Source organism: Calidris pugnax, unplaced genomic scaffold (genome assembly GCF_001431845.1).
Source record: "Calidris pugnax isolate Ruff unplaced genomic scaffold, ASM143184v1 scaffold404, whole genome shotgun sequence".
Taxonomy (NCBI): domain Eukaryota; kingdom Metazoa; phylum Chordata; class Aves; order Charadriiformes; family Scolopacidae; genus Calidris; species Calidris pugnax.
The window spans coordinates 127,843-146,713 of record NW_015091151.1 but is presented as its reverse complement, the minus strand read 5'-3'; the positions used below and the strand labels follow the sequence as shown (position 1 = coordinate 146,713).

General features: G+C 45.9%; 2 protein-coding genes across 2 annotated transcripts in view; one reads left to right on the top strand and one right to left on the bottom strand.

The window, feature by feature from the left end:
* The first annotated feature begins 509 nt into the window (after window positions 1–509).
* ACTL7B (actin like 7B) lies at window positions 510–1,613 on the top strand. The gene has a single exon (XM_014959216.1). It carries the CDS (start codon window positions 510–512, stop codon window positions 1,611–1,613), a length of 1,104 nt encoding a protein of 367 aa, XP_014814702.1.
* Window positions 1,614–4,650: 3,037 nt separating this feature from the next.
* IKBKAP (inhibitor of kappa light polypeptide gene enhancer in B-cells, kinase complex-associated protein) overlaps window positions 4,651–18,871 on the bottom strand; it is a 30,443-nt gene continuing 16,222 nt past the window's right edge. The window contains exons 20-36 of the mRNA XM_014959228.1: window positions 18,479–18,557; window positions 18,140–18,219; window positions 17,097–17,237; window positions 15,890–15,975; window positions 15,160–15,308; window positions 14,173–14,296; window positions 13,622–13,719; window positions 12,226–12,427; window positions 11,081–11,142; window positions 10,518–10,580; window positions 10,336–10,396; window positions 9,455–9,568; window positions 8,664–8,775; window positions 7,386–7,513; window positions 6,834–6,988; window positions 5,740–5,818; window positions 4,651–4,794 (exon numbers count right to left, since the gene is read on the bottom strand). Of these exons, the coding sequence (XP_014814714.1) occupies window positions 4,730–4,794; window positions 5,740–5,818; window positions 6,834–6,988; window positions 7,386–7,513; window positions 8,664–8,775; window positions 9,455–9,568; window positions 10,336–10,396; window positions 10,518–10,580; window positions 11,081–11,142; window positions 12,226–12,427; window positions 13,622–13,719; window positions 14,173–14,296; window positions 15,160–15,308; window positions 15,890–15,975; window positions 17,097–17,237; window positions 18,140–18,219; window positions 18,479–18,557 (1,798 nt within the window). The 3' untranslated portion in view covers window positions 4,651–4,729. The remainder of the gene's footprint in view (window positions 4,795–5,739; window positions 5,819–6,833; window positions 6,989–7,385; window positions 7,514–8,663; window positions 8,776–9,454; window positions 9,569–10,335; window positions 10,397–10,517; window positions 10,581–11,080; window positions 11,143–12,225; window positions 12,428–13,621; window positions 13,720–14,172; window positions 14,297–15,159; window positions 15,309–15,889; window positions 15,976–17,096; window positions 17,238–18,139; window positions 18,220–18,478; window positions 18,558–18,871) is intronic.

The window sequence follows — 18,871 nt, the reverse complement described above, 5'->3', positions numbered from 1 at the left end:
GCAGCACCTTATCACACACACTGGTGGGGCAGACAGTGACCTCTTGCTGCTGGAAAAGAACAAAGACCTTCCTGTAGTGGAGTGGGGGACAGTTAGGGGAAGGACTTGGCTGTGGCCTGATTTCAAACACCAGCCGCATTTCGGATTAGATGAGTAATATTATGCCTTAATTTAGAAAGCAAAACTTTAAAGAAAACACCCCAAAAAGCACAGCCAGTGTAGGGGTTCACTCCAGGCACAGAACTAGGGCTTCCCTGGCCCCGGAGGTGCAGCAGTGCTAGTGCTCAGTGGCATGCTGGTTCCTGAGGGACAGGCCTGGCCGTGATGTCACAACCCAGTGCCACCAGCAGAGCCACTGCCACCAGGGCTGCGTGGTGGGGTGGTGGCAGGGTGGTGGTACCGAGAAGCGCCTCCAGAAGAAGGTCTATGAGAACAGCAGCAGGGGTTGTGAGCTGTTGAAGCCTGCAAGGGACAGCCACGTATCCGTGACCACAGGTAGCCTCAAGGCCATGAAGAGAACTAGAACAGTAGTTGTAGACATTGGCACAGGTTCCTTCAAGTGTGGCTTTGCAGGGGACGCATGGCCTTCCCACGTTATTTCATCTACAGTTGGTACGCCTGTAGGGACAGCTGAGCGCAGTCAAAAAGAAACCTTTGTTGGAAGAGACCTTCAGAACAGCAGCGCACCCTTAATGCTCGCCAACCCAGTAAGACATGGCATAGTGGTGGACTGGAACTGTGTCCAAGATACTTTGGAGTATATTTTCCAGACGGAGATGAAGATTCAGCCAGAGGACCATGCTGTTCTGGTGTCAGTGCCTCCCGTGTGGTCCATCACTGACAAGGAGAGATACGCTGAGATGATGTTTGAAGGATTCCACGTGCCTGCCTTCCACATGGCCTACCAGTCCTGCTTATCCATGTACTCTTACGGAAAAACCTCAGCTCTCGTGGTGGAAAGTGGGCACGGCGCTTCGCATGTGGTTCCCGTCTATGAAGGTTATACAATACGTGGCTTCACCAAGAGTGTAGATTATGCTGGGTTGGACATCACACATTACCTCATGAAGTTACTAAATGAGTCTGGAAATGTGTTCACGGAACACCAGCTGAACATTGTACAAGATCTGAAAGAGAAGTGTTGTTACGCTTCTCTGAACCCTAGGCGGGACTTGAGGATGCCCATTCAAAAACAACAAGTGGATTACGAACTGCCCGACCAACACGTGATCACTGTGGGCAAGGAGAGGTTCATCTGCGCTGAGGCGCTCTTCAACCCAGCCTTACTTGGTTCACAGCAGCCTGGGCTCTTGCAGCTGACGCTCACCAGTCTCAAGAAGTGTAATGCTGCCATCAAGAAAAAAATGGTGAGGAATATCCTGCTGTGTGGGGGCAATACTATGATGGAGGGCTTTGCTGACCGCTTCCAGATGGAACTGGCCAAGAGGTACCCTGCTGACAAACCCATCGCAGCTGCTTCCCCTCGAAGAAAGTCTTCTGTCTGGATTGGTGGGTCTATTCTGGCCTCACTCCACTCCTTCCAGGAGCTTTATGTTTACAGCAGCGAATACGAAGAATATGGTCCTTCCTGCATTTTTAATAAGTGCTTCTGAGGAAGACACAAGGTGCCTTAGAATGACCGGTGTTGACAAAGGATACCTGAAGCAAGGCAACAGCACCTCCTTTCCACCCCTTGCTGTAATTAAGAGATATTTTTTTTTGCTGGAACTGTGTTAGTTTTGTGGTACTGCGTGCCTGAGTTCTTTTGTATTTTGTATTTAATGAAGCTAGGCAGCAGACAGCTGACTAACTTCTACCCTAACGAGAGAAACAAGCTTCCACACAGACACATTTGCCCAGAAATTGGGACATTCCTTAAACTAACTCCCCGTTTCTGCCTTAAGGGCTTACTTCAGTTCCTGATAACTGCATCTGTTTGCACGAGCCTCCACAGAGCTCAGAAGAGCAAATTCAACATGTCTGTAAAGAAAGACAGCAGCCAAGGCAGAATGGCACCCATCACTAAGAAAGCAAAAGAGGATCCAGGGAGAGCAGATTCCTGGCTGCCGCTGGGGAAGAGAAGCCAAGGTTCAGCACCTGCAGAAGCAGAAGGCAGGACACCCTCCCTGGAGCAGGTGCTCCAGCACTAGGTGCTGCTTCCAGCTCTACTGCTCCTCAGCCAAAGTTCAGTGAGGTGGGGGGGGGCAGTGGACTTCAGTGGTGAATTCACCCCGTGAAAGATTTAGAAAACTGGCCTCCCCCCCGGGGTGACAGACTTAAAGAGGTTCTGCCCTGGGGGAGAACAGGAAAACGTGTCTAAGGCCAGAGGGTCTTCAGCTTTAAAAAGCAGAACCACCCATATGCGTACATTAAAGGAACTGCAGTGTTTATGCATAAGCATGGATCCTCAGCAAGCTGGCACTACTTTTACCTTATTTTATTTTATTTATTTTTTTAAAGAGAGAAACTCATTCTAGACCATAGATGAGGCTGTGCAGACATCAGCATTTCCTGGCATCAGATTCAGGAATGTCAGGAATTAGTGGTGTCATTTCAGTTGCAGGGCCAGAGCCCTCCATACCCTGGAGAGGACCGCAGACTCCCTCATCACCCCTTTCCCTGAAAAATAGCTTCCATAGTTCACCTTGGTCTGTGTTCTACTACCCTTTTGAAGACCCAGAGCCAGTAAAAGACTCCCACCCCATGCAGCCTTCTGTGTGTTTTGCTATCCCAAGACTTTACTCTCGGAGAACCTCTTTCCAGGGCAGTCACAGCACTTGACAAGAGGCTCAAGCTATCCCCACGCCACCCAAAATAGGCCATGTAACTCGGAACAGCTGGAAATAAAGACCATTCCAATGCTTCCTGACACAGGGCTGTTTTACCAGCCCACGCCGACGACCCCAGGCACATGCAGTGTAAGCTCAGGAGGATGAAGTTTTTGCATCAGGAGAGCGGTGGCCGGCAGCGCCAGCCCATGCTAATGCTGTGCAGGGAGAACAGGGCCCTTCGCCGTGGCATCAGGCACCTCCCACAGACAGGAGGTGCCCTGTTTGTGCTGACGTTGTTCCACAGCACCTCACTGAAATGGTTTGCGTTGAACGCAGCAGCTGCCAGGCCAGAGTTAACCGAGGGAGAAGGGGGCTGTGACCACTGGAAGGGTTTCTCACCTCCCCTGCCCGAGCTTTTCCCCTTCCTCTGCTCCCAGAATCACAGAATGGGATGGGGTTGGAAGGGACCTCTGGAGATCATCTAGTCCAACACCCCTGCCAAAGCAGGTTGCACAGGAATGAATCCAGGTGGGTTTTGAATGTCTCCAGAGATGGAGACTCCACCACCTCCCTGGGCAGCCTGTTCCAGTGCTCTGCCACCCTCAGAGTAAAGAAGTTCCTCCTCATGTTTAGACGGAACTTCTTAGATTCAAGTTTGTGCCCATTTCCTCTTGTCCTGTCACCGGGCACCACTGACAAAAGACCAGCCCCATCCTCTCAACACCCTCCCTTGCAGCATTTAGAGGTGTTGATCACATCCCCCCTCAATATTCTCTTCTCCAGACTAAAAAGATCCAAGTCCCCCAGCCTTGCCTCAGAAGTGACTTGCTCCAGGCCCCTAATCATCTCTGTGGTCCTCTGCTGTCCTCTCTCCAGCAGTTCCCTGGCCTTCTTCAACAGGGGAGCCTAGAACTGGACACAGTACTCCAGATGGGGATCTCACCAGGGCAGAGTAGAGGGGCAGGATAACCCCCCTGGACCTGCTGGTCACACTCTTTCTGATGCACCCCAGCATACCATTGGCCGCCTTGGCCACAAGGGCAGATTGCTGGCTCATGGGCATCCTGTTGTCCACCAGGATCACCAGTCCTGTTGCTCCCAGGACTGCCGCTCTCAAGTCAGATCGCAGAATTGTTCTGGGGTAAAACCTAATTCTGGGCTGGAAACCCATCTAACTTCCTACCCGAAACAGCTCCGCCACGGCACGCAGCATCATCAGGGTACAGCTGCTGATCTGCCAGCGCCGTACAGCAGCATTAGGTGATCTTTTTTAAACTGAGATAACTGTGGTAGCATCCCCCAGCAGTGTGCAATGCTGACACCCCCCACCTCACCTTTCTCCCCTGCTTTTATTCATGTTTCCCTCTGCCCAAGATCTCCCTGGGTCACACTCCCAGGATGGCAACGGCTGTTGGTACCGCAGTGTTCACTCTGAGGTAACACAGCGATTGGGATGAGAATCTGGTATTACAAACGTCCAGCTTCACCACAGAAAACACAGCTCATGTGTTTAGCAACTACAACTATTTCCTGTTGGTACCTACACCAGGCTGAACAGCTTGAAACGTGACCTGTCATCACAGCAAGTACCATCCAAGGGAGGAAGTGATGGCAGAGAAAAGAGCCCATCCAACACTGGTGGGGTTTCTTCATCCAGAAGGGAGGGAACAGTGGTGGGAGATGTTGGATTCAACCAGCAGCGTGCAGGGCTGCACACCCTCTTTCTCCCCAATCTCACAAACCATCTCTGCAGTGGGAAGCGAGTGGCTGTCCCCATTAGCATGACCCCATACAGGTCACAGTCACAGTCGCATCAGGTGGAGGGACCCTTCACTTGCACAGCCCTAAGAACAGTATGTCAGAAAACACCAGGACAACAATGGTTTCTGTAAACATGTAATGACATTATATGAAAAATTACAGTTCAGAGTCCACCGGAATTCCTTGGCTTCTAGTTATTAGAGAAGGTGTAGTTTCCACTGTAGATTTTTATTGAGTTTTGGTGGAATAAGTAACTCTGGATCTGAAAGGGAAACAGGACAAGTGTCAGAACAGACGGTAACAGCAAGATGGTTTCTCCAGGAGCTGTCAGCTACTTAGTTTGCTTTTCTTTATATCAAAAGACACTGGTAACTCTCTGACACACAGCATTTCCCTTTAGCGACTGATCACCAGCCTACAGAGAAGAGTGGCCCAGCAGGACTGCTTACAGAAATCAATCCCTGGGGCATGTCAAGCCCCTCTCCATTAAGTGTTAACTGTTCAGAACAAGCAGGAAACAATCTATGGCAGAAAGCAAAAAATTTGCTAATTCACAGGTAGCTGGGACATGGCACACAACAGCCAGCTGGATCTGTTAAGTATGAACAAGAGGCACAAGGCTTTCTCTGGAGCCAGCCCTGACAAGTGGCAATCGGGCAGGTCGCATCTAGAGTTTATTGAAGTATTTCTCCGGGCAATTCCAGGACTAGTAGGGGAAGAAATGGTAAGAAGTAGTGAGGAAGAGGGAAAACAGAGGGGAGATGGGACCAGCCCTTGCTAGGCCTCTCAGCCCTAAGTGTGTATTAGTTGCAAGGACTTCAAGTGGCAAAGCACCACAACAGACTGCAGCCTGGCCTGGTGGAGAGCCTGGCCTGGCTGCCAAAGCCAACAGAAAAATTCAGCAGGCAAGTTACAAGCAGAATTATCCAAGACATTCCCTAAGAAATCAGACTTCCAATTCCCTCTGTCACGACAGACAGGCGCTACACACGCAGGATGCCAGAAGTACAGTAGTTTTAGCACAGGACTTCAGAGCAAATAAAACCTTATTAAGGCTGCTCACTTGCCCCAAGGAGGGAGTGTACACCTTACAGAAAAGCAAGAAACTCCTACAACTGAATAAATGCTACAACTGGGGGGAGGTAGCAATGCTTGAAACCCCATTGACCTCACTGGCATTTCACACCCATTCAGAGCTTCAACTAACCTTGTACAACAGGAGTCACCATCCTCCTCTGTTGATAGGCAGCCATAATGCTGTTTGCAGTTGAATTGGGTCCCAGGACCTGTACAAAGAAGCAATACCCATGTTCCAACCTGCACAAAGCAAGGCTAAGAGCAGGGATACCTACAAAGAAAACTCTGCTGTTGGTCTCCAAAATCAGAAGACCCTGCCTGTGGGAGACCTCACAGTAGAAAGTGACCAGGAATATGAGATCAAAGCCCAGCAATTTTTCAGAGTAAGTTAACGCAGAGACAGAAAGAGAGAACTGCTTCTGGACAACTTCTCAGGACACAGAACCCTTGTCCCAGCACCCACTTCTTGGCAGCACTGTAAGCCTCACGACTTAGCAGGAATACTTTCACTACAGTGCCAGCAATATTTAAAGTTCGTCTGAGAGTCTCAGCTCCCTGTCACACAGAACAGTTTTAATCTGTCCTTAGAATCTTGCTAATCAGTAGTAAGGGAGAAGATACTGGGGAATTATCTTGCATTCACCAGGAATGCTCAGAAACTACTAATTAGAAATAAAGGCTTTTGTTTTGGAAGGGAACTATGTGCAGTTCTCGTAATTGCCTTTTACTGTGTTAGGGTGAAGCTTATAAGCCTTACATAACCCTTCTTTTTTCAATATACTCCTTTTGATATACTGGTTCAGGCTAAATTGACTTCACTTCACAATACCAGGTCAACAACCACTACTCCAGTGCATACAAGCTACGCTAACACTTCAATCATCAGGCCTAAAAGAGAAGAGAGTGTTCCTCCTATATTCTACAAATGGCTTAAGAGCTTACGAAAATAAGTCACCACTAGGACAAGCTAACACAAGCTTTATGAGACCTCATCATGTCCAACATGGCATTCAGTGCAAGGGACGCAGCGGGCTGTTCCTGTTCTACAGAGATCTAGAGTGTACTGACTTGGCAGAATATCTATTTGGCCTCTACAGAAAAAAAAAAAAAGCACGTCCGCAAAGCAAGGGAAACATTCTGGACTCTCTGCTGGAGTGTGCAAAATACTGCTAAATACTTGGTATGGTATGGCAGGGGTGATGGGAACTGTGGGTGAGCACAGACCGGGTTGACAGAGCTCTGCTGCAGGTCTGGGGTCCAGATTTCTGGGATTGAGGTCTCCATCAACTGCAAAACTTCTTCCAGGACTTGCTGCAGAGCCCCAGCTTGCTCATCGTAACCAAACAGCACAAGCTGCTTCAGAAGGATGTGTATGTCTCCTGCAGGAGGGAACAGAAGCACAAGCAATAGCAATTAATGCAGGTATGCTAAATAAGCAGCTCTATTTCTCTGGTATCAGGGCACAGAAAGGGCAGCAGCAAATGAGAACCGGTTCTGTCCCTCCCCAGCCCTCAGTGCCTGAGCAGAAACATCAAGACAAATCTGTCACAGCACTGGCAAGTTCTTGCTTCTCCGCTCCCAAACTTCAAATGTGGACAGCTCATACTATTACACATTCTTCCAGGCACAGAAGCAGACAAACTAAATCAAGGTCCAACAGAGATGGTCTTATGGACCATCTCTCCCCATCATATTCATTACGAACACGGAGGGGGGACATTGCCTCAAGCTGTCCTCACAAGCTGCAAAGTGGATTAAGATCACCAAGTGTCCTACCCTTCACAGACTCAACCACACGAACGCTTTCTCCCAGGACTTCCAGAAGGGCCATATCTTCAAAAGGACTCCCCTCCTTCAAGCTGTATCTCTTGCGCTCAGCCTTGCGCCGGTTCTTTGAGGACCGCCTGGAAAAGGAGGATACTTAATTACAGTGTGCACAACAGGATTAGCTGTAATGGGGTAAGCCTGAAGGAACATCAACAGTGGGCATGAAATGTGTTACTCAAGTCCTTACTCTCTCCAGTGAGAGGAGACAGCATATAAGCTTATGTACCTTTGTGTTAATGCTTTCAATGCTACTCAACCAATATCCTCTGTGGTCTGAAACACAACTCAGTAGTTGGGCTGCTTCTCTACCACAGAAAGGACTGCTCTGTGCTTCAGCAAGGTTAAAGCATCTAAGCACGAAGCAGGGCAAATTGTTTGGCAGTGGTCACTATCGGGCAAAGCTGAGGCCCGCTTAAAACAATTTGGTGCCAGGGTTTGTGGTGCCTGAGCACATATTCATTTCTGCTGTCTCCACAAGCTGTGCACTAATACAGCTCAGCTCCTTCCTGTTACCACAGGAAAGCAACTTCTAATCACAGGCCAGCACTACTTGCATACTGTCCCCAAATGATCAGCACACTCCCATACAGCTATGCTGAATCCGAAGGTTGCACTCTATTCCTCTTTTCAACTGGCCCACAAAAAGTGCCCTAAAAAGTCCACACTTTTCCCAAAGCAGTATTTTTCCATGTTTCAACTAGGGAATTCAGCAGCAGTCCCACAGACTACACTGGCCTCTAACACACCCCACCCCACACTGCAGCTCACATTCTTTAGAGCACTCAAAAGAAACACAGATGCCCGCTGTGGGAAGACACCGGTATGAGATTTATTAGCAACTCCCACTCATGCAGCACCAAACCCAGGACCAAAGGGCACAAGGCACGCGCGCAAGCTGTTAATGTTTGAGGAGCTCTGCCCGTGTTCTGTGTCAAGCTTCCTACAGCCAGCTCTTCTGGCAACACGCCTGACACTCACAAAGCTCCTGCCCAGAATCTGTGTTCACAGCTCCTCTGCTGGGCACTCAGTTCCTGTTGCACTAGGAGCTTCTGGCATTTTCTGCTCTCTCCCTCCCAGTAAGAGCTAAAATAACCACGAAATGCCTGTAATTAAAGCAGCTCCAAGGCATGCACAGCTGTGAGGAGTAGCACGCCCAGCATAAGCAAGCTGCCCTCCCAAATGCTGATGCCAGGGCAGCCACTACCTAATTTGGAGGCAGATACCTACGCTGATATTCTTGAATTGCTGTGTGAATATTTGCTGTTCATGTCGCTGGCTGTCATAACACTGCTGGTTTCAGAGAAAAGATCCAATTCTGGGCAATTTGGCGTTTCATAATCTGCAAAACATTTTAACAACTGTCACAGTATAGAAAAAGGTCACAGTTATTCCAAGCTTTCTCTCCAGGTAATCTGTGTAGCTTGTTGGAGATGCAGCTTGGGCAGATTCATTCTCCCTGCTGGTGTTTTGGAGCCTTAGGGCTCACCCGACTCAGCCAGCACATGAGAAGAAACAGCAATTGTGAGAAGAACATTTCTCCTCTGCCCTGGTAGGGATTGTGATATTAGACAGAGGATAAATCAGCAGGATGACAATCTCAGTGCAGCAAATCTGGACCACGACAAAGCATTCTGCTTTCAGAAAACTTCCCCGAGCCTGTGTGAGCCGGCAGGTGAATAGGCTCAGTGAGTTCTCAGCACAAAGGACATGCTGAGCACTGTCTGACCCAGGCAAGCTGGCACTGTGGAGGCAATGCCATGTCATTTTGAAGAGGCTTCAGGTGCATTTTGAGCCCAAGGTAGCACTGAAAAGAAAGCTATCTTTACAGAATGAGCAAGGTCAAACAACCACAGTCTAAGTACGGTGTGAGGAGGGGGTGAGAAGAATGCTGTTATACTATTATAGATAGCACTGGAGCTAGAAGATAGCACAGCTCCTCCAGAGCACATGGAAACCACAAAGAAAAAGAAGATCAGGGTTACTTATGCAGAGAAAGCCATGTACATTTCAATACCAACCCTGCAGGCTCTCAGAAGCCTTCTCCTTCAGCTCTCGGACCACTTGCAGGCGACTCTTATGGCGAAGAAATGCTGTTTTCTGAGAATCTATGAAGACCACCTGATTTTTCTGAGCTGCTCAGTAAGAAAATCAGAACGTGAACATTTGTGCAAAAGAACCAGAAAAGCGTGTTTTTTTTTTTTTTTTTAAACACTAGAAGTTTGAAGGAGCACAGTAAAGAACTCAAGTAAAAGGCAATTCAAAGCTTGTAATACAGAAGTCCACCAAAACAGAGGCACCTGGATGGGGAGCGAATTAACCTGCCAGACAAGAATCTTCTAGAACAAGAGTCTGTTTCTAATAGAGGAAGAGCAGAAAGCTCTGTGGTCAAATCTCTTTACATCACTTACTTAGATTCAAATTAAAGACATCAATCCCTCAACTCATAAAGCCCACAGAATGATAAGGAAAAACAAACAATAGTAAGCAACCATCCTTCCTGGATAGAAGGGAGCATATAGCTATCAAATCATATTTTTCAAAAACTACTCAAAAAAACTTATAGAGCAGCCAGCCATTTTCTTAGTCCATATCTCTGCTGCCACATGTGCTCTGGTCCTGCTTGTTCATGGACATGCAGACACAGACCTTTTTGCACTTACCATGAGGTCTGGGAAAGCTGAAAAGGAGCTTGACTAACCAAAAAGAGCCCATGACACTGCAGGGCTTCAAGATGCATTGAGTAGAACCAGATGCAGCTAACTGGGCAGCATCAGCCAGAATCAAAGCATCCTTCCATACAGCTTCCAGTACTGGAGTGTTGCAACTTCCCACAGAGCCAACAAAGCCAACACAGAGCCTCTACAGCACAGAGAAGTCTCGGTTTCTTGCACAGACTCACCTTCCAGAATAGCAGGTTTGAAGTTGGTCTCCAAGATATCCAGTCTACCATACTTGTGAATCTGCATTAGGGAAAGGAAACAAGGTATCATTTTAAGGATCTAACCCAGATCCCATCCCTCCTGTTCTTGCCACTCTAAAGAAACATTTCCACTCTGGTTCTTGTGCTCTGAAAAGTCTTACCAGTCTTAAAGCCTCTTCCCAGAGAGCCCCTTCTAAGAGGAGGAGGACAGCCTCTTCATAGTCCTAGAAGGAAAGAGCAACCATGTACTGCTACTGATGCTAGTAATACACATTCAGGTAGCACCTATTCAAATGCACATTTCTACACAGAAGCATCACAGTCAGGATAGGAAAATGCTACTGTGCCACCTATGTTGAAAGGCTGACATTAAAACAAAACCCCAAACTGTGTTACTTCTCCCAAGCTGAGGGCAAATCCTTTGGAACTCTGTATTCCTTACTCCCATCCTCATGCTTCAGGTCTCCAAGACAAAAGCTTTTCACACCAAAGCAGAGGCAGCTTCATGAGTGGAAACACCCAGGGACACAGCATTCATCCACACCCCGCTCACCGCATCACCTGGACCTGCCCTGCCCTCCCCATGACAGCCCAGGGCACAGACTATTTTGCTGTCAGCATGAGTGGAGTCACATGTGGCCCAGGAAAACAGAGAAAACACAGATGGTGTATCTCTCTGACAGAGGATGTTACTGTGGCACAGACAGGAGGGCAAATACATTACCTGAGTGTACTGCTCCAGGAGTGTGGCTGCATCTGCGTGCTTTCTCTGATCAACTAGTTTTCCTACAAGAAAAGGTGGAGTTCAGCTTTTCAGAAGCAGCTGGGTTTTGTGCCACAAAACAACAAAGTAGAGGAAAACCCCAGCCACTGAGGCACTTCATACCTGCTCACGCACTTAGTTTGTCCAGTAAAAACAAGGGCTGCCTGATGCCAAGGATTCATTAAGTTGCATCATCATCAGCCAGTTGCTTGTGAAATTGCTGGTGCACATTCCTCAAGCCAGCTGGAGAATGTTTTCTCCAAGTAAAAAACAGAAATAGTAAAGAGTCTCTTAAGCAGAGGGGGCCAGGATATAAAGAGGAAATCTCCCTTGAAAGTGTACTGCAGCCTCGCTGTGTGCAAGGAGCATTTTGCTGCCCGCTCTCTGTGGTATGGACACAACCACCAAGCTTGTGGGATTCAGAGATTCTAGTCCCCTAAAAGTCAGAACCAGGTTTGGCACTGATTTATATGCTAGGATGCAATGTAAGAGAGAAAGTGATACACAACATCAGAAAAAAAAATATCTCATCCTAGACAGTTTGTGTGTGCTCATTTTGCTAAATTACAGTTGTGATTTAAGAGGGGCACCAGGAAAAGTGCAAGACATGAAGGATTCAAATCACATTAAGTGACAGAAAATCTGCCAGCAGGCTTTAAGGAGAAAACAGGAAGATGCAGCTCTGAATTATCCAATTGCCTTTAAAGTCTGTGGCTAAGCACAGTACTTATGGCAGTGATGTCTACAGGCCTCAGTCATGTCAGTTCAAAGAATCTCCGTTTCTGAGGTTAACCAAGGACGCAATTTGGAATACCAGTTCAGCATCTGGTTGCAATTAAAAAAGTGCAGGAAGCAGTCAGCATGGGGCACTCAAGGCCACTGGCAACTCCTGGGTGCCTAACAGTTCCAGCATCTTTTGGTTCCTTTGGGAAACAAAAGTGATGTGCAATCGCACAAACCCTTGGAAAACATGGGATCTTTGTTCTCCTTTTAAGAAAAAAGCTGCTGAAGGCTAAGATCTTCACTAAATTTTAGGGAAAGTCAAAATGAACCAAAAATAACAGCGGCCAGCTTTGCTCTGCACACATGATCTCCTCAAGTCCTACCTGCCATGCTCCGTGCCAGGCTGGACAGCTTCTCCGTTGTGTAACCGAGCCGTGAGGCCATGCAGAGGGCTTGCTGCCAGCTGCCACTGTTCTGAAAAGCATCGAGCGCTTTTGCAAAGATGCCAGCACGAGCAAATATCAGTGCAGCCTGTTCATATAGCTGCTTCTGAATCAAGTACTCCCCATACGCATCACTGATATCCTGCAAGAAAGGGACAACAAGATAAGAGATCACCCGTAGAGTCAGTAGCAGTCCTCCATTAGTAAAAATTAAGTGCCCATCACCAAAAGACTATTTTCCTCTCCCCCAAGGAACCTCCAGGCACAATATTCCTACCCCATTTTGAACTTTGTATCAAGCCAAGGGCTGATTAGCACATGGAGACATTTAACAGAGCTAAAGCAAGAGACAAAGCAAGAGACTCTCTGCTAAAGCAAGAGACTCTCAAAGCCAAAGGCTGTGTACGTGACACACTGTAGGAAATCAGCCCCTACTTCCCCACACACATGAACACTTTTTGTCAGAATGTCTCCCTGAACCAACATACTCCAGCAGTCAAACACTGGCACAAGGGAGGATGGAAGTCCTACACAACTCTATAGGCACAGGCTGCTCTGAATCAGTATCACTTCACTATGGTAGTCAAAGCTCACGATCTCTATCAAGAAGGGGTGGGTGGATTTGACTTGAAGAATACAGAAGGAACAAAGAGTCAGGATCGGACCTCCCTCATGAGGAAACAGTCCCCTCTGCTTTCACCATGGTGCAAACAGTTTCTGTATTTTCCCTCTTATTTCTTCAACTACTTCTTTTACAAAGGCTTGTGTGTTGTGTATTTACAGTATCTAAATGAAATTATATTAAATGCACCCATTTACGTTTTACCTCAGCCTTGGGCAAGCTGAAGTTATTCAGTAATAGTGAATCCTACAAGGGACACTACATGCTCAGAAACACCTACGAGTGCTCCAAGCTCTCTAGCACTCTTCAGAATAGTTCAAGGACAACAAAGAGTCCCCACACAATCTGCAAGTGCCAGACAGAAAGCTGGTATCACAAAGGTCAAAGGAGGAAGAAAAGTCTTCCTGTGGTAACGGGAGTTCTCCAGAACACCACAAGTGCAGCAGAAACTGGACTCCCAGGTGCTGTCCTGGTCATGGGATCAAAGAAAGCCACTCTTTCGATGATCAGACCTTGCAGGGTCAGTGCTGAGAGTCATTCTAGCTGTTATCTCAGAGGAGGGTCTCAGACAACACAGGAATAGCAATGACCTGCAGAACCTGAACACAAGCAGCTCTGTCTCATTCCTGCCCTCACTCAAGGTGCTGAGGACATGCAAACACATGCACAAGAGAATAACGAACCTGCGTGCTGCAGTGTCACGTACTTACACACCTTGTACTCCTGACTGCTAGAGGGGTACAGCTTCAAGGCTTCACAATACTGATTCTGATCCTTCACCAGGTTCAGAAACTCAGAGAAGTGTTCAGGACCTGCAGAAATAATTTAATTCATAGTAATAGAAAGCAGATGGTTCTCATTGCTACCAGCCAGACTGGGTTCATTGCATTAGGAAGTTACTAGAGGTGCTTGGGTAGAGAAGCACAAAGCACCTATTGTACTACAGTAAAATCAGTGTTCACTTCCTTCAGATTTGCTCCATTTTTGCCAGTAATATTAACTGGGACAAATCATCTACAGCAGGAACAAAACAAGACGCATGCTTCATCATCACAGAGCACTGAACATTCTCACCCCTTTCTCCCTGTGCCAAGGTACACTACAAAAAATGTAGTGGAAGTTAACCACGCGCTACCAGGAGGGAAGATGCCCTTGTGCAATCCTTCTCCTTCTTCAGCTATTTCCCCCCAAAGGCTCTCCAAAATGAAAATGTTCCATTGCAGAATTTCTCCAGAGAGACAATGGATGGACAATAGGACACCTACCACATTTGCTGAGGTGCCCAAGAGCTTTTGTGTATCTCTTCAAGTGTCTGTCTATCATATATCGCTGATAATTGGTTTCCATTTTCCGGAGGGTATTTAAGAAGGGCAAGTACTCTTTTGGGTCCTGCACAGAATAATAAAAACTGCAGTTGAGCTAATCTGTTAAGATCCTTATTTGCCCCATCTTCACGAACAGACAGTCCCATATTTGAAATTGTATGATAATACACTAGAAAGGGTTTGGCTTTTTTTTTTTTTTTTAAACGTAAGCCATCTTAAAAAAATCAATTCTGTTTATGTACTTTTCCCAGGAATGACTAACTTAAATTACCAGGCTCCCAGATGGGCTTCAGCAGCATCTAAAGGCTGGTGACATTTAAAACTCAAGGCTATGTATCATATCAAATATTGTTTTCTATTAGCTATTATCATGTATAAATTTGCATCTTGTAAAGCTGATCATCTTCCCTCCCACCAAAGGTCATAAAACCCGTTAACATGAATGGGGTGCTTTAGCTGATGGACAGCACGCTTCGCTGTAACATTAGGAAACTCTGGAGATCCTGATGAGCATTTCCACTCAGATTTCAAATTAAACCTGCTGGAAGATAAACACTATTATTGTGGCCACCATCAAATAAGCAAGAATCGAAAGAGTACAGAACTAGGAACTTCAGGATGCAGTCACAACACTTCAGACCACAGTCCCTCCCTTCCTCAGAGCTACTCTGCTGTGCTGCTCTAGAAAAGCCCTATTTCACCTTGAGCACAAGCAAGTTTCCAAAGCTGAACTCAGAAAGTACTAAAGATGCAGAGACATGCCACCTTCCCAGCATCATCCCAAGCACATACAGGACTTCTGATTAACTGGAATCCTGGCTGGGTAAAGAGCTAATAACTAACAAAACACATGGGCTGATCTGCAGACTACAAGAAATTTTGGGAAAGAAGAAAAATAGTTCCTTGGCTGGAACTATAAACCAAGACCTTTTGAGACTTTTCTGCCACCATGACGACTAAATCAAAGTCATAGGTCCCCAAGGAATAATCATACAATTCATTGACATCCACAAGGAAAAGCAGGTACTTCAGTGCTTCTTCTGCACTCACAGCGTTGACGTCTGGAGTAATGCTTTCTGTAACAAAATAAAGCAGCATGCTCTCAGTTACACCATCAACAGTGGAACCCCACTCTCAGGGAGGGGTGCATTATCAAGCACATCCCTGACACCAGATAGGGTCCATCAAACTAATGGCTTGTTCTATCTTGTAGGAGGGGTTACTTTGCCGTTCCTGGGCAACTTCAAGGACCAGTCCAAGCATAGTAACTTGTTAAGTGTGCAACACTGACAAGTCAGAAGTATCAGCACAGAATAAAATCAAAGTTTGCCAGTTTGAGATACCAGAAACCTGCATGGGAACCTCCGATTCCAGGCTGGGATAACCGGAGTTCTGATTGGAAAGAGAAAACAGCTCCAACTCTGGGCTATCTGCTGACACACCTAGACTAAAGGATGAGCTAAGGGCATGTACTGCAGTGTATTTTAGCTAATATGCTGCTGTTCCATTAATACACAGCTACTTTCAAGTACATTTCTGTTTTCTGGTTGACTAAATGAACAGCAACCTTAAAATAATTTTCAGGGTGAGCCATGCTAACAATGAAAGTGCCTGCAAACCACCCATTTTCAAAACTTCTGAGTTCCTGATACAACACCTCGAAGATCATGAACCTTCTGGAGAGCAGTTTCCAGTTCTGGAGGATTTTTCTTTACGTGTGCTGTCAGTATCGACAGGCAGTATCTGAAGAAAAAAAGCAGTAAATCAAAAAGCAAGAAGGCAGAAACACTGCTTCTTCCCATTTTAGCACAGTTTGTGCAAGTTCTAGTTTACATTTTAATTAAAAAAACCACAAAACAAACAACAAAACAAAAACTACTCAGGTATTTCAATCTTTTCGAAGGAAAGCAGGAAAAATGGGAAGAGAACAGAATATACCAGAAAGGTTTTTCTACTCAGCATGTCTCCCTCAACATGTTACAAGACTGGAGGTGCATTTTGAATAGGATGAGCTTCGTTACCACGCCAGCCAGCATAATGACGATATAAAACCTCTCTGAAAGCTGGATACAGTTTTCCAAAACAAATTCAGCATGAAAATGGTCTTTTATAAAAGGAAAGCTTTCTAGGATGTTATTTCCACTTTCATACATTTTCCATGTATTATTTCAAAATAGCTTTCTCAGCTAAGGTGAAGGTTTGTTTTCTGAAACCATTCGCTGAAAAGCATCTACATTTTCAGGGTTCAGCAGCAACCCACCATCTGTTGCTCCTCTTTCCACTGTTTCATATATAAACTGCCAATGGTTTAACGCTGCTTCACTAACCACTGTTATTATCCTATTTTCCCACCCTTTATCCTTGTCTGGTGTTGATTCATCCAAGGAGCATGGTTACCAAAAAGTTAATCATTCAGAAATATGGAGCTGAATGTTTACAAAAGTAGATCAGTTTCAAATGGAACAGCCGAGATCTTTGCAAAAAGCCAGCTGCTCCCAAAATCCAACATCTCCCTGAGATGACAATCTTGCTCATATGTCTCTGTCCCCTACGCCACACACACTGCTCCTAATTGCAGGAACAGTTAAGAAATGCACTGAGTGTATTTCTTAAACCCTTATAAAGCAACCTCCACCTATTACTTTAATTCTGCTAGGAAAAAGTTTTTTTGTGTGGAATTATTAGATGTTGTGGTTTTCAGGACAGCATCCTCAGCAGATGGAAGGTATGGCTACATAAGTTTTGTGGCTCACCTCAGAGAATCTGAAGCAAATTAACTGATGTTAAGGGCAGCTGTGCCTTCTGCGAATGACTCACTAGAGATCTTCTAATGGTTCCTTCACCTACAATAAGAAAATACTCACTTTTGAGGGTCAACGTGTTCCATGGCAGCTCTCATCACATCACATATGAGGTTTACTTTTTTCTGATCAGGACGCTGGGGTGGTTGAGCATTGCTACTACCATTCAGAGATGGGTACATACTCTTCGTGAAATCTTCCTCTCTAAATAAAAACAGATACCATGAATACCAGCACGGTCCATCACATAGCCCAGCACAAAGACAACACCATTAGGAAACAGAAATGCATGCAGAAAATAAGCACTCAACAAAACAGCTCATGTCAGTCAGTTCTGACACACACAACCTGCCACGCTACCAGAAAGCTCTCTCACATCTCTCATCTTTCCCAATTGATCCTCAGCCAAGAGAGGCATTGAAAAAAACTAGTCAGAACAACTATTTTAGTTCCACAAAAAAATCAGAAGGCAAGATTTTCAGGTACAGCTGACTTCTACTAAATCTACTATGGAGATGCTGAGCAGAGAGTACGTCTGAAAATTAATCCATTTGCTTTTATTTCTAGCAAAGATTTAAGGTCAGGTCAAAATTGAAAACAAAACAGAACACCTAAGTGATAGGTCCAGTTCCTCAACAATTATTTAGTTCAGCTACTTTGAGAAGTCCTGAAGCTACCAATGCCCTAAAGCCTCCTGCCACTCAACCTTTGAGAAGGAAGTCAGGCGACCTGATTCAGGTATCTAGACAAGTATCTTGGCCTCAGGTTTCAGATATGCAGTGCTGTCTTACTCCTCTCATGAGGGAACAAAAAACTTTCTCTGTTCACATTTACCCCCGTAGAGCAAACCAGAAGACCAGTGAAAGCAGTCAGATGATGTACTAATCCCTTGCCGGAAAAACCTAGTGGCTGCCTGCAAGCTGGAATTCCCAACCAGACACTCTGACTACTCCTGATACTAATGAGCTTATTTGAGTCTTTATGACCCAACATTCCAGATTTCTGACTGACTCCTTGAACCCACGCTGAAGAGCTGCCAATATTTTGACAAAATAAGGTACCACCACTGATCACGTGCATTCTTTCATTTGCAGAATTATACTTACTTCAGTTCTGTGAAAAACAAGTTGATATAGTTCACAGAATCTATTTGCCTGATAAAGGTTTCCGCGTTTTCCAGGAATACCTGAAATGAACAAGAGCATTACTACTGTTATTCTGAAAAAGTACATTAAGTACAAGAACAAATTCAAAGACCTTCTCTGAATGTACAAGATGAAGGAAATCCAGTCTGCCTGCATGAGGATGCAGCAGTGCAGAGCAGCCATCTCTGCTTAAAGCAGAACTGACAGCACCACCTGCTCTTTTGAGCTCATTGTTCAACATCAACAAATTCCAGGCTAGATGGATATGGAAAATAACACAACAGAATTGGGCATACTTACCTTGGGATTGTGGTCATAGAGAAGATTGAGGTTGATTCGCAGCTTTCTCATACACTGAAAGGCTTCCTTGAACATAAGCCTGGAGGAGAAAGTTAAGGGGGATAATTTAGGTAGTGGATTGGTACAATATTTGAAATAAAGGCAACTGACTAGAGGTAAGCGCACACCCCCTGGGAAAGGAATAGCATAAGCAATTAGCTGTGTAGATTGCCTTCCAGAAAAAATATGCGATGTCAGTCCTGTTCATTGCCAAGACTCTGCAGTGGGACAGACCAGCAAGCCAGCTTGAGAAAGCAACACAGGCCTTGCACTACTTTTTTCCCCTCTCTTGAAACGGAGAACTACATTTCAATCTAATGGACCAGCTTCTGTTTCAGGAAACTTCAATGTAAA